Source organism: Nanorana parkeri, unplaced genomic scaffold (genome assembly GCF_000935625.1).
Source record: "Nanorana parkeri isolate BGI_ZX_2015 unplaced genomic scaffold, ASM93562v1 scaffold952, whole genome shotgun sequence".
Taxonomy (NCBI): Eukaryota; Metazoa; Chordata; class Amphibia; order Anura; family Dicroglossidae; genus Nanorana; species Nanorana parkeri.
The window spans coordinates 537,230-556,776 of record NW_017307220.1 but is presented as its reverse complement, the minus strand read 5'-3'; the positions used below and the strand labels follow the sequence as shown (position 1 = coordinate 556,776).

General features: G+C 43.7%; 1 protein-coding gene across 1 annotated transcript in view; it reads right to left on the bottom strand.

Moving 5' to 3' along the window:
• The window catches only part of PIEZO1 (piezo type mechanosensitive ion channel component 1), a 190,125-nt gene that overhangs the window by 125,681 nt on the left and 44,897 nt on the right, over positions 1-19,547 (bottom strand). The window contains 1 exon segment of the mRNA XM_018566479.1: positions 15,484-15,579. Coding sequence (XP_018421981.1) covers positions 15,484-15,579 — 96 coding nt within the window.

The following is a 19,547-nucleotide window of genomic DNA, read 5'->3' as shown; positions in this document are numbered from 1 at the left end:
CCGACTGGTGACGTCACATCCGGTGACTGCCAGTAGGAGATCTACACCACATGGAGCTAGTGTGCATGTCCATGGAATCCTTTTAGAAATATCTTACTATTGCCACTGCGCCTGCGTGGCGCCGTTGAATTCTATAACCACGCTCGGCACTGCGCCTGCGCGACTATTGGCTTCTATAACGTAGGACAAATATAACTTTGTACTAGGTTATAGAATCCGATGAGCCGATAGCCGCGCAGGTGCAGTGTCGCAATGATTCCATGATCATGCGCACTAGCTCCATCTGGTGCAGATCTCCTACTGGCAGTCACTCGGTGTGACGTCACCAGTCAGGCAGCTCGACAAGTTGGAGCTTTCGATAAGAACACCGGCACCAGAATGCGTGGTACAGCAATGCCCTGCGTTTCGGTGCAGTGCGATCGCAAAAATAGTCCTTGAACAAAGGGCCCCTGGGGAACAAAAGTAGCCACCCTCCAGAAGGAAGGACGGTGTCAGCACCAATTCAGAGATGATTGGAGGATCTACAGCCGAGTGATACACAAATAAGATACATTTCTGTTAATAGTTAAGGTGCTTGAAAATATTTGTAAGATTTAACTCCTGAGTTTAGTGTCACTTGTGTAGCTTGCTTTACAACAGTTTTATCAGCCCTGTTTGAAACCTCCCCTGCTGGACTACAGAACACACACCATATCCATGACATAAAGGGGGGTGTTCTGTAATCCAATAGGAAAAAACTGGGCAGAGCTCACAAAGCTGCTTGAGATATCAGTGCAGCACAAGCAACATTGCCAGCTCAGTACAGGAATTTAGAACCTCAATGGCTTTCTGCCAGATCAACAGAGGGCTGCATGCAGATGTGTGAGATTCACAAAACTAGCTGTATAGCATTGCAAACCCAAACCTCTGAATTGCGAACCTCGGCATATGCATATGTATTTCAATCCCGGAGTTCTACTTTAACAGCTTTTCATGTCCTAAAATGTGGAATATCAGTTTTAAGTAAACTAAAAAAAAAACTTGAATATGCCCATCCACATTTGTCTGAATCTTTAGACAGTCAAAAGCCAAGAATAGACCTTTAACCAAATAATTTTAGGCCTTAAAAGCCATAAAGCAGATCTAATCTGTGACCGATTGATATCAGCCATAGCATATTCTTCTTGGTTGTATATTATGAAAGGGGCCTCTCCGCGTTGAGGAAACGCAGGAATCCCCTTCCTTCGGGAATGTGTTTAGGGCTCAATATTTATTGGTGAACTGGAACCGCCTTCTAAACATAAGAGCTAAAACTAAAATATGAAGACTCCGCAATGGGCAGAGACATTCATTTACAGCTTAGATACAGATGCAGGAAGCTGTTTTCATGCCTATTAGTGCTAATTAGTGTACGATATAGAAACAAAGGCTTCCACTGTCGGGATTGTAACCAATCCATATTACCAGCACTATAAAGAAATTGCCTTTTTTGTAACAGAAGGTATCGCACACATTTATACTACTTCACAAAATCACAAAGGGCCAATTCATGTCAAATGGGATTCACAGCGATTCTGTCTTACGCATAGATTCTTTTTTTTGCTTTTCCAATTGACATGCTAACACTGCCAGGCGGGCTGGAAGAGTTTAACATTCTTTTTTAGATGAGGTTTAACGGCCTAATAACAAAATACTAATACAAAACTGAATTCTAATAACTGTGTGGTTAAAGGCTGCACTCACACGGGGCATTTATGTGCATCTGGGGATTCATGTGACAAGAATGTACGGATTCCAGGTCTGCCGCTTCAGATGCGGTCGCTGAGCCAATTCAAGTTAATAATTACATGTGTGCACAGGTACGATTACCTGGATAGGTAATCGGGATTGATTATTGTTCCTGGACGCAGGACAGAACAGAAGGTAATCATACCAGGTACAGTTACATGCGGACTGCCACTTACAGATGTGGCTGCCATCACCGTTGTTATTAAAGGAGAACTATGAGGTGAGTGCTTTTCACTCACCTCATAGTTCTAGCCGACCTGTGACAATGAGACTGCCACAGGTTGGCTCAGTAGATCGAGAGGTGAGCGAACACATACCGGGTTCGCTCGCCTCTCGATCCTGTCACAGCTCTCTGCCGTGACAGGGGCTGGATTCCCCTCTCCCCGCTCCGATCTGCCAGCGCTGACTGGCGGAACGGACGGGGAAGGGGGCGGGTACAGCTGGCTCTGCCTCTAGATAGGCAGAGCCAGCTGTCACTCACGCAGCTGGGCGGATACCGTCATCTAAGTCGGGATCGGCTGCGGCGTCTCAGTATACCGCGAGCTGTAGCTCGCGGTATACTGAGCTTAGGGTAACGGGAGGACGCTAGTTTGTGTCCTCCCGTTACCCTAAGGAGAACTATGGGGAAAAGCCCTGACCCCCATAGTTCTCCTTTAACTTTTGGCACAGCGGCTGCATCTGAATGGGCTCACCTGGGATTCCTGCCGCACAAATCCACAGGTTCTTGCCGTAGGAATCCCTGAAGGCACATAAATGCCCCATGTGAATGCAGCCTAATGTAGGTTATACTTGCTTATATTTGCTTTATCCAACCTTCAGGCTAAATGAAAATATCAACAGAATCCCCCACTGTGAGCATTGTGAACCAGTGGCCACTGTCAGAATACCGGAATGGGTTCCGACAATGATTTTCCAACATGTTCCTTTAGTTGTTCTATTGATCGACTTCTACAAATGGAATTGGGTCACCAAAGGAGTGAATTTTGGCCAATTCCTGTTGAATCGGCCAAAATTTGCTCTGTGTTAATCCAGCTTAAGACTTGTAATGATAGTATATGAACTCCCTTTTTATTTGACTTCTTTATTTCTTCACATGTACACGCAGACTAAGATGTCAAGCAAAGCTGACAGAGGTTGTTACAAACCATATAAACAGTGCCGGGGTCCTTACAATGGTTCCCTTTTTTTCCTACATACAAAAAGGTCTTCATAAATTGAATCCCATCATTTCAAAACTGACCATGTGCAGTTGCCAGAATATAAGATTTCTGTAAAAGTGCTCCTTTAGGGCTTGCTCACACCAGAGGCGTTGGGGCAGCCTTGCTCAGCGCAGCCCCAACGTGTCTGATGTCTGAACGGATAGACAAGGTCAAAGAGCCTTCTTTTCAATGAGGTCAGTTCACACCGCGGTGTTGCGTTGGTATGCGCCATAAAAAATTAAGAAAAAAATAAAGGATAATGTACTTTGTTCAGTGCAGCGTTGTGCAAAGCAAACCAGTGCATCGCAACGCCGCTGCAGTGAATAGAAGTGAATGAAAGTCACAGGTTAAAAGTGTGATGAACCGGGACTGGCTCAACACAACTGTCGCTCTCAGTGCACACTAGTGGCCATGTGTTTAGTGCAGCTGTCTAATGTGAATGAGCCCCAAATGTTGACAAGAATGGCAAATATTGACAGAATAAGGTGGTTATAAATTTTATTTATAGTGTTAGGGACAATTTCAATCAGATATCAGCGTATATATTATGTGATGGAAATTTTACTGTGTAAAAAATGCATCTGATACAACAAATTTTTTCTGTAGTTTTGAAATGATTTGGGAAAGGGTTAGAACCCCTTTTGGATTTTATTACGGTCTATGAGCACTACACAGTTTCTCACACCCTCCATTGTTACCGGGAGAGAAAGTGGAGGGAATCACAAATATAATGGTCATCTTCAGAACAGGAAGAGAGGGTTAATCTCCCAGTGTTCCATTAAAAGGTTAATCTTTGAATGTTCCAGTGACTCTAGGGACAGGAAGTGCTGAGTAATCAGGACAAAGACAACAACAAAACCTAGCAGAGGTTCTAACCCTTCCCGACGCCCTCCAATACTCTAAAAAAAGCATGGCCAGGAGTTACAGTTCAGGACTTGTCTTATACCCAACCCCAGAAGTTTATAATGGAGACTAGATGTTTAAATTGGGTTATAAACATATATGGCATAGCTTGTTACAGAACAAGCTTCCCAAGATGGAGATTGGAGAGCATGTCCTGCTCACTAATGACCAGCTTTACATTTTACCGTCAGTTTATTATTTTGTCTTTGTTCTCCATTGTCCATGTTTAACATTTATTGCCATCACTATACTGTAGATAACAGTAATGGAACTGAAATGTGTATTTGATTTTTACACTCTGATCTTTGGCCAAAAACTTCTGATCTTAACTACTGTAACAATACGGAAGAACATTTCACTTGGAACAAACTGTGCCTTTGAAAAGTGTGAAAGGGAGTAGGGTGAACCGCCACACATTTAAATGGTAGATTCCGATGTCTGTATATTATATTGGTTCCCACGGCCCCACTTAGTTTCCCATCAAAAATGTATTAGGAGTCGGGAGGAAACCCATGCAAAGGAAGTGTATGGTAAGGATTTGGGAGAATTATGAATGTGTAGATGGTTTTAAATGCCCACTTCTAAAAATCGTGATTGGGAACACTAGGGGTTGTATCCTATCGATCGCCATTAGTTCGAAACAAACCACTGACTGACAGAGAGGAATGTAAGAATACTTTCTTATTTCCCATAATTATATATTACACAGAAATATTCACATCACTCTCTGCTGCTGAAAAATCTTACAATTCAGTGTCCCTACTACATGAACATACATACCCTTGAGCCAATATGGTCACCTTGTTTAATTTAGTATATGTTTTTGGTTTGAAGGAGGAAACTGGGGCTTCTGAAGACATACAAACTCCCGTGTATACTGCCCATGGTGGGAACTCCACGTGGAGCCCCCAACACTGCAAAGCAAGAGTGCAAATCACTGGGCCACCTTCGGGCACATTGTACTTGATCAGTCCCTTCCTTTTTTTTCCCAAATTCTTTATTTTACAAACCACTGATGTACAGGCAGTATAACTCTTAAAGCAAGAGGTGTGCTGACAACATATTACGCATTGCTGTGGCTCCATCCACCAGTCATTTCAGTAGCCAATTTAGAGCGGTAAACCAGTATGGTGTTTGATGGAGAAATATTCATAATATATACTGTATATCTGCACAACGCATGGGTGAGGATTAGATACACACCAGGGCTGATAACTACTGGACGTCAGATTTTCTTTCCTCTTCTCATTAAAATATATAAAAACATACATTATAGCCTTTAAACGATGGGGGAATTGGACATAGGAAAATATGATTCAGCTGAAAAAAAAGAAATGCAGCTAAAGTTCAGCAAAGACGCCTGTACATAGACAGAAAAACAAGCCGGCACCGGAACAGAAGCCTATCCCCCGAGGCATTAATGTAAGGAAATGGAGTGTGAATCATGTGTACATGTAAAAACATCCCCAAAACACCAACCAGATAATACTCAGCGGAAATGGCACAGATATGCCTTAAAATTCCAAACAAAGCCCCTTTTACCTATTTTACTGGATATAGAATTAAAGGGTGTTAATTAACAGCTACACTGGAAAAAGAATTACACACTTTCACAGTTTGTTAACCTTTTGGCCAAGGGCCCTGTTGACATGTGCTCCAATAAAGAGGGTTAATCAATGGACCACTGTCATTTTAAAGAAACATTTTAGGGCACTTCCTTTTTATGGATTCCTGCCTAGAGTGGATTCCTTGTAGTGCCATATCTAGGGGGTGATATGGCTATTTAAAAGAAAATTTGGCACAGGAACCTCAAGTTTACCACTATGCAAAGTTATATCATATGATTACTTTATTATAAGAATGAAATACACCGTGGCAGAGTGCTTAGCATTCTTGCCTTCCATAAAATGGAGTTATGGGATCACAATTGGTCTCTGATATGGTCTAATGAATTAGCATTATGATATAGTGCCATCATCAACTCCTTTTTATACGTAAATAAATAAATAAATGTCCCCCCCCCAAACACTGTTGATATTTTATGGCATCTATAATGTGGGAAAATGTATCAAAATTCCTCTTCTTGCCTTTTCTCTCATTATCTGACTTTGGATTTATTTTTCTTATCTTACTTTGGATTTCTCTTATTATCAGACTTTGGATTTCTTTTACTTATTATCCTACTTTGGATTTCTTGGTTTTTTTTTCTATATTACCCTTTGTCTGATCATGAGTGTTATTTCTTATTGTGATTCCATTTTAGATTAATAAAACTGTTAAAATCCAAAAGGGAACAGTATGGTATGATCTGCTATATAGGAAATATGACAGAAAAAAATGAATATCCTGCTTTCTGATCGTGTTATCTTACGGAGGTTCAGTGTTACATTATTAGGAATGTCTGTTATCATATAGTTGGCTTTCGGATATTAAGATACTATTTTATCAACAACAAATATGAGAGCAGGAATGTATATCCGGAGTTCCAACAATGTTGAAGTCATCTTCCAAGCTCTTGCAGCGGCTTCATCTATGACACAATATATTATATTAACACCTTTATGTGAAAGAAAGAAGAGGATCCTCAGCAAGCACTACTGACATCCAAGCCGGCCATGTTACAAAACTCTATGGGAAATTCATGAAAACAGCTTGTGTGTAGAAAACAGAGCAATGTATACGTTTTTTATGCATTTTTGTCAATTCTTTTATTTATAAGGGCTCATGCACATCGGCGTATTTATGAGCAAATCCAGGCACATTTGCATACAGCGTAAAGTACACCAGTATTTGCGGTACCCCGGAGCTGAAGCTGCTGCGGGTTTCTGTCCATATCAATGTATAGACAGAAAAATTCTGTACCCAGCTGTGCAGCCATAAATGCCGCTATCGGCGATTGCATGTGAACGGGCGCGAGTTACGCACAAATACAATAAAATGGGACGCATTGGAAGACAGATCACAACAATACTGTAAATAGTACAATCCATTAAGTTTAAACCACTACAGACCAAAGTTGGTGCCTTGCCATTTCTCTTGAAAGGGGCTGCTGTGTCATTTTGTGACCCTGTGTCTATGGGGGGTTGAAGGGAGAGGATTCACGTTCTTGATCTTTTTTTCCCCCCAAGTGGGGGAAGGTTTTAAAGCGGGAATGTTGGAGGACTAGGGAAGGGTATTATGGGACAATAGGGTGGGCAATGAAAGAAGGTAGGAGGTGGGGGAGTGGGAGAAGGAAAGATAAGAAAGTGAGGGGGGGACGCGGGGTGTAGTGGGGGAAGGAAGGAAGGGCAGGGAGAAAGCGGGGCAAGGAAAAGGTGAAAATCCCTCAGGCGGGCTCTTGGGTGAAGAACAGTGGATCATGGGTCTATATGAAAAAAGGACTTTGCCTTACTCTGAGAACATGAAGTTGGCCCAGTAAAACCATGAAATGTGTTGCAAGTCGTGCCGGTTTTGGGAGGAGACAACCATGTCTAACAGTTGCATGATGTCTTCTACTCTATGTAACCACACGGCTATCGAGGAAAGAGAGGAATCTCCCCGCGTCAGGGCATATGGGATTTGGAAAAATTCAAGAGGTGGTAAAGAACATATTTCTTGTAAGTTCTAGTGGGGTTCTTTATGCCTTTAAAAGTCAGGCACATGTGGAAGAATTCCATGGTCATTCTTCCCCTATCATAACTGGGCAGGCCCGAATCCTGAAAAAAAAAAAGGTTAAAAGTTCTACTTCCATGATCAAACGTTCTCTATTCTGTTGTATGATCTAAAAGCAGCATGGAATACTGGGAGGGGTGGGCAGACACAAAATACTTCAAGCCGTCACATAATGGGCTCCATAAAATATCATGTTCTCATTTCTAGAAACAAAAGACAAAAATGTAACAAGTGTGACACCCTATAAAAGAAATCTGCCAGGACACCTGGTAACCATCACCGCCGAGACTCCTATGCAGCACAGGCGATTGCCACCAACTGGCTATGAGCAGTATATATACAGACATGTCACCGCACATGAGGCTGCACTACAAAACTAGCATTATATCCAGTGATAGGAAATCCATTTTAGACCATTTTGACCCTGAAAGGTTCTCTTTAACCCCTAGCTCTAAAAACCATATATGAAACAAAACACTTTCAGGATTCTGTGGTCCCTTCTTCTGGTTGCATCCCATGATGATGCTGAAATACAGGATACTAACTAGGGGTCCACCGATTATCAGGTCTACCGATAATTGGGGCTGATATTCACAAATTTATAAAAGGATCAGTATCCGTCTTAAAATGACCAATATTACCCGTTAGGGCTTGTTGACACCAATTGCGGTGCAATCCAGAGCGGCAGCCGCTGGAACGCACCGCAAATCGCTCACAAAACTTCCCCTGCGTCATTCCCCCCCCCCCCCGCAGAGCGAATGGACGCGTGGCAAAACATTGCCTGCGCTTAGGTCCACTGCAAACGCAAAAAATGCTGCATGCATCTGCAGCCGGATGTAAGCAGAATATCAGTACCTGATAATCGGCATGAAAGGGGTATCAGTTTTGAAAACACCGTATCGGAGGACCCCTAATACAAACTGGCTAACACAAAGGTGACACCATATTTCATTATTGCAGCTTCTTAATATCTGTGTCACCACTGTAAGGGCTTGTTCACACCAAGCGCGGAGCAGATCCAGAGCAGAGCAGGTGCAGACCAGATCAAAACTACGTCCAATGTATTCCTATGGTATTTTGAGCTCCAGTTCACATCGCAGCGTGCAGATACAGAGCAGGTGAAAAAACTGCGGCAAGCCCTATTTTACCTGCTCTGGAACGCATCAAAAACGCATGCAAGTGCCTGAAAGCCCATGTTAAACTTAAAAAAAAAATTTTTTTAAACCAAAAACAGCCCGGAACGCATCAAAAACGCGGAAAAAAACGCATCAAAAACGCGGCACAACCCATTGCACTGCGTGTGCAGAAACCTGACCGGATCTGCTCTGCATTTGGTGTGAACAAGGCCTTAGCGCTGAACTTCTGGTGCTGAAACTTTCAGTCCCAGTTCTAATACAGTGCATAGAGTGAAGGACAATAGGTTGTTTGCTCCCCACCGAGTCCATTAAGAAAATGTCTTGTATACTTATAGTATAGACAAGTATACAAAATTATACAAGACATATCTCTTGTATACTTTTCATAGGACACTAGGTGTTCTATGATTGGATGGGGAGGGGGGGGAGGGGGGGAGATTAGGACTTCTCCTCCTCCATAATGAACTGATGTCCATGCTGGCCAGAACACAATCTGGGGGAAGTTACAGTAGGAAGGTCAGGCGGTGAAAAGCATTTGCCATTCTTTGCATTAATCACACTCCCTCCCCTAGCGGCATAGTATTGCCCCGGGTTTTTAACCTATGTCCTTTGTCTATCAGCTTTTTTTTTTTCTTTTCATAAATGTATCTTCCCTCTCCCCCTTTTTTTCTAATACACTATTTATTTTTTTCATTTTATATCATTCATTTTGTTATCAACATGTAGTGTCATCTCACTTCCTAATTAAGTTTTTGCATTTATATATTATTCTGCAGCATTATTATTATTTATTTTGATTCTTGTTAAATAGTTGTTTTGCTGTAGAAGCAGTTATTGCCAGGTTTGTTTCTGTGTACTGTAATTAAATGGAGCGGCATTCCTTTCCGTAGTAAGCGTCTCCTATTGCCCAGCAATGCTTCGAGGTCCTTAATTTGACGACGGCAAGCAGGAAATTTGGTTTTGCACATGGGTATTGGGTATTGACCATTTCCAGCCGGGGGAGCACACTTCTGCACAGGAACGCACTGCCTGTAGTAGACTGCAATGGGAAATCTAACATTTTAGGGTTGTCACTGGAGCAGGAATAAAATGAAATCTTTCAATGAAGACATCTGTTCCGGCTGAATGGAGACACCTGCCACAAGAAACCGTAGGTTCTTACCACTGGAATGTTGGTTATGTGTTTAGATGAAGCACTGAGATCTTGAGGAATGTTGAAGTTTTACTTGCTGAGAAGAACATTATATCAAAATACAGCATACAGAGAGCACTTCCTGTATATCATAGATAAGCATGCATAGAGACTAACACTGCACTACACCGCCATCTACAGCTCAAACATCATAACAGTACATTAGGATATGCTGCTGCATTTCCAACATGGAATATCCAAATCCAACACACACATGCATTGTGGCCCAGAGAATGAAACCTTTAACTGCCTCCCGACCGGCCATTGTAATTGAACGGCCGGCTGCTCAGCGCGCACGCGGGAAACTGCCCGAATTTAAAAACAGGCAGCGATGCCTGTTTACATACAAGCGATGAATAAAGTGCCGGTCTGTGCGCCCCCCTCCGCTGGTCCTGAGCTTCGCTGTGCCCGGTGCCAGCCTGGGACCAGCATGGTGGCTCTGTGACAGGGGATCAGAGGGAGCTTGGTACACGATCTCCCTCCGCTCCCCTCTCCGGTGTCAGAATGCAGAAGTGATGTATATTACATCACTTCCGCATTCTTGTGTCACTTTCCGGCTTCAGATGCTGGTGAGAAGCTGATGGAGCAGATCTCTGCTTCATCAGCTTCTTTGGGGGGTCCCTTGGTGACAGGGGTCTTGGAGACACCTGATGTCTCCATAAAGAGAACCTGTCACATCTCTTTGCTATCACAGAGGGTTTCTTAGCCCACTATGTGATAACAATAGCGTTAAGTAAATAAAAAAAAAAAACCATTAGGAAAAAAGTTGCAAATAATAAAAAAAAAATTAAAATCACACATGAAAAAGAATTTTAAAAAAATGTAAAGTCCCAACCCATACATACACGCGTGCAAACATGCGTCAGGTGCGCAAATGACAATTGCGCCCATTATGCTGCACATGTTACATCGTGAATGTCGCAGTGAGAGCAATAACTTTAGGGCCATCAATCAATAACACTAAACTGATGAGCGGTAAAAGCTTTTAAAGCGTCACCTATGGTAAGTTTTGGGTATGGTAGTTTTTTGCGATTTCACGGGTGCACGCAAATTTTAAGGTTTGACATGTTTGGTGTCTATTTACCCGACGTGACCCTCTTTTATATTTTACCAAAAAATTGGGTAATAATAATGGTTTCCTAACAATGTAAAAAATAACTTTTTTTTTCAAAATTATCAGTAATTTTTCCTTAATATAGTAAAAATAAAACCCCCAGTGGTGATTAAATACCATGAAAAGAAAGCTCTATCTGTCCCCAAAAAAGTACCGCAGCGCTAAATACTAAAAAATGGCCTGGACAGGAAGAGGGTGTAACCACTGCGGTCAGCAAGTGGTTAATGTTACTTTACTGTTGCATTTCCAGGACAGGAAGTGAAAGGAAATCTACCCAATGGGACATAGAGCAGGGAGGTTAAAATCACTTTTAGGCGTTTTATTAATTTTGCTGCCTATCCTAAAACAAAGAAAGTGTTGGTCTTCGATATATTTTAAGGCCTTGGTTCTCAACTGGTAGGTCGTGACCCGACCCCATGTTCAGTGGGTCCCCACGTGCCTTCAACTTTTATAGATGAGGCTCCCCAGCCTCCCCCTAGCACAGCACTGTCAGTTCTTGGGCCAAGCAACCATTCAAAATATGCTGCCCGGCGCAGAGTGTCAGCTTGAGTTGAGATGAAATGGGGCCATGGCCGCGAGGGAGCTCCATCCATACATGCATTGCTTGCAGCTCCCTCGCGTGCCTTGCAGAGGTCCCTGGACCGGAAAGCCATCACGTTCTGGCTCCCAGAACCTCTACAGGGCACGTAAGGGAGCTGTACCAGCAATGCACATATGGATGGAGCTCTGTCACAGCAGCCCACACTGGAACCCAGGCTGAGGATCCACTCCAGTTCTCATAAGATAGGGAGACTGGGTGGAGTTGTACCTCAATGCCGTGTGTTCCATTGCAGTGCGACTTGGGTCACGACTAGGGATGCACCAATACCACTTTTTTAAGACCGAGTACAAGTACCGATACTTTTGATCAAGTACTCGCAGATACCAATTACCGATACGTTTTCTTAAAGGGACAGGTCACATTTTTTCTAAAGCAATACAAACTAATGCTTTAAGGTCACTTTCTTAATATTATGATTCTTGAGATGACGAGGGAGCATGACGCCAGCTTCCTGGCCAATCAGAATGCCGGGCGCTGCGTCATTACACGGCGCCCGGCTTCCGGATTTGCTATCTTCCTGACCAATTGGGAGGCCGGGCAGCGCGTCATTGCACGCTACCCAGCTTCCTGATTGGTAGGGAAGTCGGCACCATGCTCTCTCATCACAAGTGACGAGAGAGCATGGAGCCGTTTTCTGTCCAATCAGGAAACCGGGCAGCGTGTAATGATGCGCTGCCAGCTTTCTGATACAGGAAGTACTCGTGCTAGGTATTGGAGCATTTGGGCGAGTACGAGTACTCACCCAAATACTCGGTATCGGTGCATCCCTAGTCATGACTTAATGGCCAAGGACAAATGTGGGTCCTGAGGTTACACAGGTTGAGAAGCACTGTTTTAAGGGCTAGAAGCAACATTATTACTCAAGGATCCATCTATATTTATGGAAGGCTTCTTATACTGTCAGAGGGATAGGCACAGGCTTAACAGAGCCAGACTGCCAAGGCAAGAAGCTCTGCCAGAAGCCTCGGAGAGCATGCAGGGTCATATCATGATGTAAAAAAAAAAAAAAATTATTTACTGCAGATAAACTGTAAAGACAGCAGGACAGGGGAGAGGAAAAAACGGGAGAGGAGCTCGAACAAGGAAAGATTTATCTGAAGCTTGGCAGAGGGTGCGGAGGAGTGGAGGAAAAAGCGAAGGACCTACGACCAGAGATCAGTACTTCTCCACATAAAGAAGAAATGAGAGAGGAGTAACTTCAGGAATATCCCAGGAATGTCTGATAACAAACAGCAAGAAACAGTGCACTGAAAACATTGCACTCAACCATCCAACCTTTCTAGAAACATTATAGTAAAAAAGGAAAGCAATAAAAAAGGATCAAAACAAGAGTAATTAGTAGATAAAGAGTAGTGAGAAGTCATCTTTCACACAGGAGATGACAGCTACTAATCAGCTCCTTCCTCACTCTATGGTGATCTGCTGGTGACCTCAGATGACATATTTCAGGCTGGCTCTGCCTTCATATAACTAGCTCCTTCTAGCTGCATTTTACAAGGTTCTCAGCAGTTACTGGAGGAAAAGGAAATACAGAAACTATGTTGATGAACTGCAAAGCGCATGACATTACCGTAATTAAAGGGAACTATGGGTTTTTTTTCTTGTTTTTTTTTTTACGTGAACCAGTGAAAGAAAGGAACAGCTCAATGTAAACAATCTTATCCAGATGTACTGCTGTCAGATCAGCCAGCCAATTGCTGTCACTGCTTGCTTGAAAATTTTGATCTGATCGATTGTTCTGATCGAAGGTTGCCGGATGGCACCATGCCGACATGGCCATCCACTGAGCAAGTTTCATCCAGTTCATCAAAAGCCGCACAAAATTTGCACAGCTTTGGACAGCTGTCCCTAGAAAAAGGCGTCTCAAAATGAAAGATTTCCCCTTACTTCTTCTTCTGGGGACAACTCTAAAATTTTGGATTTCCTCTCACTTTCTTACTCAGTGACATCGAATATAACTCAAGATCTGACACCCAGCTCCATGGTTCAATCCTTTATTCAATATCAAAATGAACAGCTCACATTGGAAAACCCGCTAATGCGTTTTAAGGCCATTATGGCTGAAACGTGTTAGCAGGTTTTATGATGTGAGCTGTTCTTTTTGATAGTTAATAAAAGGTCGAAGCATGGAGCTGGGTGCTGGAACGTGTGTTATATTCGTTCTGTACCACGGCCCTTTCCCAGTTGATACAAAATATTGGGCTACGGGTAAAGCGGGTTTACAGTTTTGTTGTACCACCTTTCTCAGTGAATCTTTCCAACAAATAGGAATCTCTTTAGTTGGATATTGTACTCAGCCTTCGGTTTTTCAATTGACTTTTGTTAAGTCGGGTGTTGCCAAAATTTGGGCAGTGTTTGCCCATCTTTAGGACCCGCTTTAGGAGAGCATAGCGTTCTGTTAATTCCACAATACCATGCAGTTAACACGTGCTATTGCTCAATGCACCTAGTGCATGTCATTGTGTGCTATGAACTTGCAATAAGTACGTGAATAAATAGACCTACTGGATTTGCTTTGGAGTGCCGGTGTCCATCTTTTACTTATACTCTGACAGAAGCCACCCGTTGACACCTGCTGCACCCACTTCTTTTCTTATGGAGCAGCGGTATGGAGTACGATGGGTACACAGACTGTATCAGTGTGTGCTAGGCGCATTGACATTCATTTGAATGGCACCCAAACGCACCTTCCGGCAGCCATGCATTGTAGCGCAATGCAATGTGCCACAATACACTGTGCTGTGGTGCAAAGTAATGGATGCACTACTTCTTTTTTTTTTATCGCAACACCGCACGCAATACCGCGCGCTGCAGTGCACTGCTGCCAGAAGGTGCATAGGGGTGTCATTGAAATGAATGGCAACACACCTAGCGCATGGTACACTGGGCGGGTGTGCTGTTCAACGATATCGTTAAATTAACGTACCGCTGTGATGTGAACAGGCCCTAAGTCAAGCCTCAGTAACGTATTGAAACGAAACCAGAGGAAAGCACTTAATAAGATTTTATTAAAGATAATAGCAAGAATCTTGTGGCGTTTGCTCACAGGCAGGATTAAAGCAAAGTACGGGTTTACTGTAAGTTATAAGGAATGGAAAGACAGGTCTTTATAGATGTAAAGAGATCATGTAAAGTTTAGGTGCTGGGAAATGGAAAACCGGGTTTTAGCCAAGTACAGAAATATCTTTCACTTATCATCATAAGCACAGGTATTTGTTCATGTTTCAGAAGGATCACTGAGAGGCCGATCTGATTAGAGGAAAGTGCGTGAGGTTGCACAATATCTTGATGTAGATATAGGAGGGCTAGTCAAGAATGGTGAATGACAAACAGAAGGAAAGATCCTATAAAAGAGAAAAGACATTCTTGTGGAAAAAGCACAAATCCTTTAATTCAGTCACTAAATAGAAAACACATAGGTCCATTTAGGACTTATTTCTTGGAAAATTCCAGAAACGAACACCTACACAGTACACAATGGGCCATACCACTCTTGCAAATTCTAAGGTAAATCCTTTATTACAGATCGTCACAACCTTTATTATTAGCAATGAGAGTCTTAAAACCAATTTTCGTGTGAATGGATGAAGGGAGCATTTGGGAGCCCTTTATCAGTTCACTTTTCATGTTGCAGAACACAAAAAAAGGTCCCTATATAAGCCAATGGGCAATCGCTTGACATAAGAGATGACATGGCAAATGGCCAATGAGTGACATACCTTCCTTATTTGGACTATATGAAATCCTTAAAATGTCAAAGAATGCATTTATCCTTTACATAAATAAGCAATATCAAGTGCAAAGTGCAGTAAACTATAACTTAACCAATATGACTACTTCAGTCAGAAATCGGATTGGTTCCTGTCGGTTACCGCGTTTTGCGCTGCTTTAACAAAACAAGTATAAAAGTCTTGGCTTACCTTGCATGCTCTGAGCCGAAGGACCAGCGAACCATGGTAATAGCAGCAGGAAAAGCAGGTAGATCAAAGATAACGCGTTGTAACGAAACACGCAAGCTGCACAAAAGGAAAGAACAAAAAGGCATTAACAAAAAGTTGAATTTTATTAAAGTGAACCCTAACCCCTCCTGAAAGGTTTTTAGTTTTGAATAGAGTGGGGAAGACTTAAGTTACACTAAACTCAGGAGTTCAATCTTAAAAATACATTCAAGCACCTTAACTATTAACAACAATGTATCTTATTTGTGTATCACTCGATTGTAGATCCTAAAATCATCTCTGAATTGGTGCTGACACTGTCCTACCTTCTGGAGGGGGGCTACTTTTGTTCCCCATGGTTCCTGTGTGTGTTGTATAGTAGCCACCGCTCCAAGCTTGCTCCTGTGATGGACTACAATCTCATGTTTAGTTAGCTAATTTGTATTTAACATGCAAAAGACAAGCAAAAATTTGGGGTCAAATAACGTGTGAAGCTCCCAGTGCAAACTGCTGCATGAGCTTCTTTGCAAAATTTGTTGCACGTAGGGCAGCTCATTGAAATGAATGAGCTGATGCACGCAAAAAAGAGATTCAGGACTCGGTGTCCTCAATCTCTTTTTCTATTTTAAAAAGGGAAATAGACAAAGTGTTAAAAAGGTTGGAAAATGAAAGAAATTAAAAATTGTATAATTTCAGTCTAAAAATGTCATTTCGGTGTATCCCTAATAAAAAGAATAATAAAAATAATAATTTTAAAAAATACCGAATACTGATACCGGAAGTCCCATTAAAAGGAGAACTATGGGGTCAGTGTTTTTCCCTATAGTTCTCCTTAGGGTAACGGGAGGACACAAACTAGCGTCCTCCCGTTACCCTAAGCTCAGTATACCGCGAGCGACAACTCGCGGTATACTGAGACGCCGCAGCCAGAGCGGATCCCGACATGGACGTCGAGATCCGCCCAGCTGCGTGAGTGACAGCTGGCTCTTCCTATCTAGAGGCAGAGCCAGCTGTACCCGCCCCCTCCCCCGTCCGTTCCGCCAGTCAGCGCTGGCAGATCGGAGCGGGGAGAGGGGAATCCAGCCCCTCCCCCTGTCACGGCAGAGAGCCGTGACAGGATCGAGAGGTGAGCGAACCCGGTATGTGTTCGCTCACCTCCCGATCTACTGAGCCGACCTGTGACAGTCTCATTGTCACAGGTCGGCTAGAACTATGAGGTGAGTGGAAATCACTCATCTCATAGTTCTCCTTTAAAGGAAGCCGTGCAGCGTGTAATGACTCCATCTCCATGCTCTCTCGTCAGCACTTAAAAAGGCAGCATGGAGCCGGCTTTCTGGCCATTTAGGAAGCTCAGGGAGCAGGTAATGACTCGCTGCCTGGCTTCCCGATTGCCCACCTTCCCGACCAATCAGAAAGCCGGGCTCCTGCCTTGCTGATTGGCCAGGAAAACCAGCTACATGCACCCTGGTCACAAGGGAGTATGGACCGGCTCCCCGGCGAATCAGGAAGCCAGTCTGCGTGTAATGACTCGCCACCCGGCTTCCTGATAGTAACGGTGCATCCCTATACTGTATACACACACACACACACACACTATATTTTTGGTATTTGTATATTTTGTGAACATGAACAAAATGTAGAGGTAATTTTAAATATTTTGCTCAGAAAAGGTAATGGTGTGACGTACACATTTATAGAATACACCCCTTTGTGTTGCCAATGCAAACATGCTCCTCAGAACTGCCCCCCTTGCAGGGACATTTACCTCAGGTTCTCGCTCAGTGATAGCCCTAAAAATGGCTGCTTCACCTGACTGCAACCAGCAACATCCCCCATCTCACCACTGTTATGTGTAGCAACTGTATTTATACTTCTAAAATGTCCACAATAAAAACAAAAAAAAGAAATAGAAAAGTCGCCATTTAAATATGTCCAAAGTTTTAGGTTACTTTAAAAAGAAAAAAAAGGAAAAAACACATCCTGTTGTTACTACCCGACATGGATCGGTTACAACACGAGTAGCCAAAACCAGCAGGGGGTCTGCGCAATGATAGGACGGCCGTACGAGAAATACATACAAAAGAGGAAAAACCACAGGCACAAAATCCCCAGAGATTTCTCAGTGTCGTCCTGTCAGGAAATGATAGAGACAGTAGAAAATCATACAGGCGTGTGTGGGTTGGAGGCCTGGGGCCTACGTGTGGGACAAAGGGGGGCAACTTCACCATCAAAATATTTTGCTTTTGGTTTTTTTCGGCCCATAAAAAAATAAAAGTTGAAAATGAAGAGATTCCACAGAATTTTGTGCGTGCATGTTCGTGCCTGCGCTGTTGTGTTTGTTCTGTGTGATAGCGTGTCGGAGAGAGCACCCGTGTCATTGTATCAACGTGTGTGTTTGTACACATTGCTGTGAGGGCAGGAGAGATGAACTGTGGAAAATTAAACTCCTGTGTCCTTGTGGGGATTCCATCTGCCGTTTACTGATACCGTCACTCAGCAGGGTACATTGTCACAATTAATCCGCCGCCGGTGTCGGGGGCAGATCCGGCTAGTCTGCTGCCCGAAGCAGCAATGCCACCGTTTCATCGTCCTATGCGAGTGACCACAGGCTGGATTCATTTATAAGGTAGGGCACAGTGATGTAACCCATGGCAACCAGCTCTCATTTTTTTTCCTCATTTGATGACGCTAAACAGAAATTTGATTAACATGGGTTATGGCGTCCCATGTTAATCATGGGTTATGGCTTCCCACAGAATCCTAGGCTCAGAATATGGGCCTTGGACTCTTCTCCAATAGAGAATAAAGCTGGCTGTACATGCAGGGGGTGGGGGTTGCCTACCCTATAGAATAGCAGGGGTAGACAACCTCAGAGGTGTGTTCTGTTGCTCAGCCGATGCGAGTGCTGAGTTTGCAAACCGCCGCTGACCGCTGTGCTGCAAGTCAGAGCTCAGCGCTGCTAACTTAGCACTCGCACAAGTGAATGTGGATGCAGAGCGCTGAGTGACGGAGAGGTGGGAACAGAGCACCAGCAGCCATTTTAACTGTGGGCTAGGGTTGTCACCTGTCCGGGATTCACCCAGACAATCCGGGTTTTGAGTGCTGTGTCCAGGTTTCATGGCAGCTGAAACCCGGACACCAGATGTCAGGTAGATGGGGCAACCAAAATTAAGATAGGGGATACTGGTCCCCCACTGAAAATAGGCTCGACTGTGATAGTTACATATGAATAACCCATGACTCACTCATTCATATGTAACTATCACAATTAATTGATATGCAAATTCTGCACCTCCTCCTATTGCTGGTCAGGGTACATACCTCTGTAACATTGCTGGTTAGGGTACATACCTCTAAGGCTGGGCACACACCTTACAACCATCGCAAGACTTTTGTCTTGCGATGGTTGTAAGGTAATTTTAAAAAACGAACGATCTGTCTATCTTGGACAGGCAGATCGTACTTGCGATGATCGCAAGCCTGCCCCGCTGAGGGGCGGGCTTCCGATGACCGCAATGCCGAACGGGCAGTGTGCGCTTGCGCACACTGGCCCGTCCGGCTTTTAGCTTACTAGCATCCTATACACCTGCCGAAAATCGTACGATGCTCGGCGGGTTTTCGAACATGTTCGTAAGATAAAAGTTGTGCGACCTTACAGTAGTAGAGGTCGCACGGCTTCCACACACCTTACGATAATCGTACGATCGCGGGATTTCCCGCGATTATCGTACGATTATCGCAAGGTGTGTGGGGACCTTAACATTGCTGGTCAGCGTGAATACCTGCGTTACATTGGTGATCAGTGTTGTTTACCTCTGTTACATTGGCAGTCAGTGTAAGGCCTCCCAATTCTCTCCTCTCTCTCCCCTGGCCGTCTCTCCCCTCTCTCTCTCTCTCTCTCCTGGCCGTCTCTCCCCTCTCTCTCTCTCCTGGCCGTCTCTCCCCTCTCTCTCTCTCTCCTGGCCGTCTCTCCCTCTCTCTCTCCTGGCTGTCTCTCCCTCTCTCTCTCCTGGCCGTCTCTCCCTCTCTCTCTCTCTCTCTCGGCC